This window comes from Medicago sativa, chromosome 5, assembly GCF_051527215.1.
Source record: "Medicago sativa cultivar Bolivia chromosome 5, Bolivia_mono, whole genome shotgun sequence".
NCBI lineage: Eukaryota > Viridiplantae > Streptophyta > Magnoliopsida > Fabales > Fabaceae > Medicago > Medicago sativa.
Window position 1 is genome coordinate 58,982,526 of NC_140753.1, and position 8,028 is coordinate 58,990,553.

General features: G+C 35.3%; 1 protein-coding gene across 1 annotated transcript; it reads right to left on the bottom strand.

Moving 5' to 3' along the window:
• Nucleotides 1-1,489: 1,489 nt before the first annotated feature.
• Nucleotides 1,490-6,061, bottom strand: LOC146923542 (ribose-phosphate pyrophosphokinase 4-like). Its single transcript, XM_085708700.1, has 7 exons — nt 5,887-6,061; nt 4,373-4,688; nt 3,949-4,044; nt 2,812-2,880; nt 2,606-2,734; nt 1,932-2,028; nt 1,490-1,843 (listed from the first exon to the last, which is right to left on the bottom strand). Exons 1-7 carry the CDS (start codon nt 6,009-6,011, stop codon nt 1,710-1,712), a joined length of 966 nt encoding a protein of 321 aa, XP_085564826.1. The 5' UTR covers nt 6,012-6,061; the 3' UTR covers nt 1,490-1,709.
• Nucleotides 6,062-8,028: the final 1,967 nt, after the last annotated feature.

Genomic DNA, 8,028 nt, shown 5'->3' on the forward strand with positions numbered 1-8,028 from the left:
ACCCTTTAAGCATCGCCTTAAGAGTCCAAAGATTCTCCACTGTAGGTACCCCAATACAAAGAGTATCGTCGGCATATTGAAGATGAGAAATAACCGTCCCTCCCCTTTTAATTTCGAAGCCTTGGAAAAGATTCCTATTAACCGCATTAGTCATCAAACCACTAAAGCCTTCGACCACCAAAAGGAACAAAAAAGGAGCAAGAGGGTCACCTTGTTTTAAACCTCTTCGGACACTAATCTCCTCCGTTGGACTCCCATTCACTAGTATAGACATATTACCCCCAAACACACACGCCTTCATCCACCTCACCCATTTATCACAAAGACCCACTCTTCCCATTAGTGTGCAACTTTAATAATGCATGCATAATAATGAGATATTTCAATTATTGAACTCTGGAAAGTTTGTTTACATATTTATCAAATAATCCAAATCTATTTTCAATAATAATGTCATAGATCTTACTAATTACTATCTCTCCCTGTAGTTGGAAAAATTGGTCTCAACGGATACTGGCAAAAAGTTTAGTATGAAGGACTGCATTTAATTTGTGCATCTTATGAATGTTATTATGATTATGGAAACTCATTGAAAATTTGAGAGTAATTTTTTTTTTTTTGAATAACTTGCATTGCAATCCATTCATATTGTCAAAACTCGTGGCCATGCTGGCGGTCTTGGGGTTCTATGTATATTGGTTGTTCTGCTCAAACTGTTCATCAGGTCTCTAGCCCTTGTTCTTTCCTGCTATCGAGAGTCCCACACCGAGAGCAACATGACCGGTTCACTTTTAGTTATATCAAAGTCAATGAAGTCAAACTTACAACACCGTGAAGATAAATTGGGCACAACTTCAATCATTAACAACACCCAAACACAATAGAGTGTGTGCTCCAATGGTGAAGATCAAAAGCAAACTCTGGCACCTTAGATTTGATGCATGACCATGATAAAAAAAAAATTGTCATATGCCAATTTAGTGTCGAATATTGTCATATTTTGAAGACTTGTAGCCCGTATAATATTACATGAATTCTATTAATTTTAAAGATGGGTTATGATAGAAGACACCTTTTGTGAAGGTGTCTTTTATCAAGTTACTCTATGAGCATTTGCGAAAACACACCAACTTACTTTTATGAAGGTGTCTTTTAGCAAAGTTATAACTAAAAACTGAAAATCACACCTTAAGGTGTGACTTGATAAAAGACACCACCAAAGGGTGGCTTGTAACAAAACCCTTTAAAGATTAATTCTAAGATGAACTCACAAAGCCTTGGGTAAAAAAAAAAGTATCAGAGACTTGAAACAGTTTCAGGGCGATATAATTCATATAATATGTATTACTGATAATGCCTACTAAGAATCATTGAAGGATCCTTGAGGAAATGTGTTTCAGTTCTCTTGTATGAATACCATGCAAGATTTTTTAATCAAGACAGAATTATAAACATGGAAACCAAAAATGAATTCAAATTCTAATGCCTGTTGATGAGAAATCTCATGCTAAATTGCATGATTTTGCATTCAAATGTCTTGTACCAGTGTTAACACTCAACATACCTCATAAGATATAGGATTCAAACTGTTAGAAATTTAATTCACAAGTTTCAATGTGCTAAGCTCACAAGGATATGATGGTGATAATGTTAAACTCCAAAAAATTGTACAAGAGAAGCCCGTTATTCACAAAGCTCAATTTTTGCTTTCAAATTTGAAGGGCATTAGCAATTGACCCTGCTAGACTCAATACTTCAAAAGGAGCTTGATTCGCCAGAGCTTTGACTGTAACTGGGCAAGAATCTGTGATCCAAAAGTAGGCAAATGCCTTCTCTGAGGCTTCTGCAAGTTACAAGATAAAATCACAATAACATTCAAATATATGAAAATATAGCAATGTAGAAGTTGATGAGATTAAGCTAGGACTAACCATCTTTGTGAGTGAATCGCAACCATGATTGGTTAGGGAACACGCCATGTGTGACATAGGCACTCACTTTTGCTGCACCATTGGCTGCCAAAACTTTCTGAGGGAAAAAAGAGAGAAATGTTAACTTGTATTTAGATGCAGACATATGCATTGAAAATAGGCATAAGCTGATGTGCATATAGAGATTAAGGGTCTGTTTAGTTTGAGAATATGCTCTATTTTCATTTTCACTTGCACTTTTAATTAATCAATTACCATTTTATTTTCATTCTATTTACGATTTTAAAAATTTGTACCGTTATCAGTGAAACAAAATTCATTATTTCCAATGTTTCTTGTACAAATATTTGAAGAGAAAAAAATGAAAGCAATGCAAAAAATTTGTAATTAAAAATGAAAACGGGCAGCCCGGTGCACTAAAGCGTGCACTAAAGCTCCTGCATACATAGGGTTCGGGAAGGGGTCCCACCATATGGTCATTGTATGCAGCCTTACCCTGTTTCTTTACACAAGAGGCTGTTTCCAAGTCGTAATTAAAAATGGTAAAAAAAAAATCTCAAACGAGTCTCAAGTGCTGCTTATTTTCGGTTGGCACACACAACTGTGATAATCTTCAAAGACACAAAAATTTGAACAAGTATACATCTTTTACGAATAAGAAATTAATAGTTTACCTGACACTCAATTAGGGTGCCCCCAGATTGGACTAAATCATCAACAATCACAACATGATGACCAGAGACATGACCTTCCTTGAGCCGAACTATCCTCTTGTCACCTTCACGTACCTTTGTGCATACAACCTGCCACTCCCAAAAATTAGACAACTATAAACAAATTAAATACAAATTAAATACATAGATCCTTATGGGAGACCGACCACTGAATAATTGTCGAACAACTTGTGGAATCGCTTCCATGCACCATCATCTGGAAATGCAATGACTACCTGATCATAAAAATAATAAATTAAGGCTGCAGGTAAGTAAAATTTGCAATGAGATATTGAAAGTACTTTTTTTTTTTTGAAGCAACAAATATTATTCTCGACGAGTTTGTGCAAGCCACACAATAAAACTAGCGGATGGAAAAAAAAAAAAAAAAAAAAACAAGGCAAGACCCCAAAACCCAAAACCATCACAAATAAAAAACCGGACAGTCTACCAGAATTAACAGCAACTCAGCAAAAACAAATAGTGAGGCTGTAGTATACATAAGAAATGACTGCTACAGGGAAGCCACCTAACAATCTGCTCCCTAAGCACAAACCCAATCATGCATACCCTTGCCTCACTACCAGCGCTGAACAGGATTAACAGAGGGGTATATTTTGGTAAAACACACCTAGATAAAAACCAAGAGGTAGGCAGACAATAAAAATCCCAACAAGTAAATGAAACGCCCATAAAAGATTCCAAGGTTCCTAAAGCAATCCGCTGGCACAAAAATAAAACATGTTCTTCTGCTAACACCAGCCGAACCAAAACAGAAGCCACACCAACAGCAGCAAAAACCAGTAGAGAAAAACGCCCAGAAGCTACAGCAATAGTACGCACAGCCCCCACCCCCCACAACCTTCCTCTTGCTAGCCAATGACACCCTATAGGCACTCCCTTGGATTCCAACACCAGTCGTAGTACAGGCAAGGTGGAATATTAAGTCTACTCATACTCCATCGCCACGACAACACCTTGATATCCTCTACTATCTCATCCACCTCTTTCACCACATTTCTGAAAACTCAATGGTTTCTAGCATTCCAAATTAACCAAATTAGCCTGAATCCGGAGACGGATTTTTTCAAATACTCTCAAAGACTCACTTTGCCAAACCACTTCTCTCTTCTTCCAACACTAATAACCGTTCAAGTTTCAAATAGCTAGACTTGACCGTGAAAACTCCCCCTCTTCCAAATTCCAACTCCACCCATCCTCCCCCAACGACCCCGAGAAACCACCCAAAAAGTACATTGTTTTAAATTTTAAGAAAGGTGACTGAAACGATGCAAAATACTCACATTATCAGCATCAGGAAGTTGTAGCAGACGTTGCTTTAGGAGAGGAATACCAGTCTCAAACAATGGCAAAACCTCGTCTCCGAAATAAAACCTCTCCTGCATAATTTCAAATCATTAGCACTAATAAAAACTATAGTACATTGTACACTGTTAAAATATCAAGTACATAGCTTAACCATACCCCTAAAACTCAATAAGTTTCTACAAAGAAGCAAAGATCTCTTAAAAGTTTAAGAGAGAATGTTATCGAGAAAATTTCACAAGTTTTATCATGTTGCTACTTAGCCTATGTATGATGTGCAAGTCAAATTAAATGAGAGCAATACTAATATATTCAATAGCAATTCATGAGGAAATTATATTATACAAGTGAAGCATAGAATACAATTAATAGAACTTCCTTTGAATGCATTAAAACACAAACCTGCAGGGCATGAATGTCATATATGACTAAACTAGTTGGGCCACCTCTTGAAATTGGAATATTTGACAACATCCGTGCAAGGGTGAAGGCAGTTGCTACATCCCCTTCTTCTTCCATTCGCTCAAATGATCCAGTTGGGAAGAAAGGCAAAACCAATGTGAAAGAAGCAACAAATAGACGAGGGAGTGCATATATGACAGAAAGTTGTTCAAACACTTGAGCTGGAGAGCTGAATGATGCCAAAAAGGCAACGTGTTGACCTCTGAGCTCTTCTGCGTTATTTATAAATATATTTGGAAACCCATCGGCAAAAGACCTGGATAAGCATAAAAAAGGCCGTTATCAATTTGGTCAAAAACAAAAAAACTACATTTATCATTCAGTTTGTTTGTTTGTAATGTTATACGTACAGATGGAATTTCATTTGAGAAGTAAAGATCCCCAAACTGTGGAGGATATGAAAAAAATGACATAACTTAAGAAATTGGTATGACCAAGATAACTAAGATTGCTACTTAAGTAATTAACATAACTAAAAATCATGAGAATACAATTCGGACAGATGTCATGGAAAACATCAAAATTAAACAAACAACCAGATGAAGATGGTGTAGGCAGTATTTTTAAATGGCTACCATGGCACCGCCATGGAAGAATGGCATGGCGGATTTTTTTACAACCGTCACCGGCAATTTGCCAGCTCCATAGGCTGCAATGGCGTGTTTATATGGAAGATTCTAGGCCTTCCTCGATATTCTGTCATCCATCATTGACAACACTGATTGTAGGCAGGCTCTCACCTTGCAAATCCTATGATTATTTAAAGCAGTGTTCACCACTGACATACATTGCATCATTATCATCATTAATGTGTTCATCAGCTCCTACACTACTGAATTTAAGCTCATTTCTTCCTATTTTATGAATGCCTCGTGATTTAGTTTGAATCTATTGAAATCAACCTTTATATTGCATGTTGCAAATTACATGTTCTCATCTCTGATCTCTCTAGTTCCATAAAGAGTGTCATCACTAAAGACTTGGCATCATTTAAAAAACACATCTCTAAAATGAATCGCTCACTACTTTATCACAACCAATATATAAGGTCCCTTGAAGAACTATTTTAGAAAACAAAATAGAAAAATTTTGCATTAGAATGAGCATTTTTTATTCTTTAACTGTTTGGTATCAATTCTATAGTGTACAAGTAAATAGTATTGTACTGTGCCATGTTTGGTACTAATGGATCAAATAAGTTCTACCATATGTCTCACTATGCACCATAAAACCAGTAAGAAAAGTGTACTTAATTGAGCTATATTTATGTTACAGCTTGTGGAATACAACAAGATGATATACTTGGACGGAGACATTCAAGTTTATGAAAACATAGACCATCTCTAATAATAACAAGTCAACTAGGTCAATAATAATAACAACATGCTTAATTCAACCAAACATGTATAAAAATATAATCTTTTCCACAAGGGCAAGAGAAGAAATTGAGGTACCTCCATTTGATATTCTGAAGAGTGATGTTAGTTTGTGAGTGAGAAGCAACTTTATTTGCAAGTTCTTCACAATCAAGGGAGTAAAAGAGATTGACATGCTTTTGTGGAGACTTCACCATTGCCATTCTTCTCTTTTCTCTCTCTCTCTCTCTGTTTCTTACAGAAGAATCACAGTGGAAGAAGAAGAAGAAGAAGAAGACTAGGTTAAGTTCATACAGAAGAAAAGAGAAGACTAATTATTATGGGCCTTATGGGTTATGGCCCAATCTGAGAAAGAAAAGAAAAAAAAAACTACATTTTTTTTACAAAAGGGGAAAAAAATTAGATTAATCAAATATTCATTTATTTCATTTTTTAAATGGAAAAAAATTGAAAGTTAGTTTGACATATTTTCTTTTCTTTATTGATGTATACGTGATAAAAAGAAAAGAAAATGTGGTAAGTACAACATATTTGCTCTAAAATGGTTGTTCAGATATCATTTTTTTTTTTGTGGTGTCCGAGGTTCGAACCCCGAATGTAACATCCCGATATTTTTATACATTATATATATGTCAGTCGTAATATTTTTCTTGATTTATAATTTATTCTACAACTTATTATATGTGTAAAGAACTTAAGAAAAAGTCTTATAACCTAAAGCCTATTTATTTTACTTGTACAATACAACCTATGAGCCTTTGATTAATTAAGTAGAAACCCTAGTCTAATTTATTTTAAACAATTATTAGTAGTGTATTGTCTACTTGCCGTGAGTTCAGTAGCTATTAGAGATTGTGGTTGCCAGATTATTTATATGCACTAGTAGCAATGCTCTATATGTTTGGACTTGATCTCATTCTATTATCACGTGGGTTATTGTTGTGCTAAATTGTTTCCTATCTTTACTCAACTCATTCAAGTAATTTGACCATATGCTTCCCTTTTGTTTGCTGAGTCAAAGACACGTCTCCCTCATTAGTCATGTTTACTCTTGTTAATTAGCCTATTAGCCATGTCTTGCTTGATAGTAGCAATAACCACCACGCACATATGTGTGTCATGTCCTTCCTTAATTTTCTCCTCAACAATAACGGTTATTTGGCACATGTCTTGCACTTTTATCTGCACATGATCAACACATACTCCTACTGATTTTTCTCCCTCTCTTATCGAAGCTTATATTATATAATATATATGTTGGGTTCTAATTTATATCGAAAATTCACACTTCGTTTAACTCCATTCTTCTATTCTTGTAACCATGTCCATATTAATTTCAATATTAGCTAGCAGCATAGTGACCTTTTCTCTCCCTCGTAATGACCTTTTCACTAGTTCCAAATTCAATTGATGCCGATCAATCCTTCACAACTTCCCCTGATACATTCACACGTAAAAACAGTACACACACCACTATCTCCCAACTTTCCATCCTATGTCTCTAAACACATATATAACAGTATAATACGCCATATTCTCTCCCTCAAATTCTTTCATTTTAATTTTATACCCTTTTGGAGAAAACACTTGTTTGAGATATACTCGCATTTCTTCACTTCATGTTGGCGCTGCCCCTCACTTATATATGTATATAACATCTATCTCTCTAACTTCAGTCTCCTTTAATATTCCCTCAATGACTCACTTGCTCATTGAAAATAAATTCACAAGTTTTATTCTCCTTCAATTTGCGTGTAAATCCAAGGTAAGACCTTCTCATTATTTTTTTTCTCTCTTGTTCCTCTTGTCTCCACTTTGATCCTAATACTAGACCCTAATACTAGGTCTCCTTTTTGAAGTTTCGAGTCTTTACTCTCTTGCAAGCTCTTTCGTTGAACTAGAAGCCTCGTTAGGATGTGTGCAACTAGAAGCCTCAGTAAGGAATAAAGCGATAAGGTAAGGGCTTTTTCCCCATACGTCCATACTAAGTGCTAGGGCTGTGTTATTGAATAGTGGTAGCAATTCTTGTCATTTAAAAAGAAAAATAATTAAAATGTATTTTACGGTAAAAATTAATCTTTACTAAATGTGATTATTTTTAATTATGAGTGCTTATTCTTAATTGTGTTTTATATGAAAGTTGTGTATGATAATGTGGTGTGAATTGATATGTTTAATATTATTATGCTGTATATGTTTTGTGGTGTTGGAAAAGAAGTG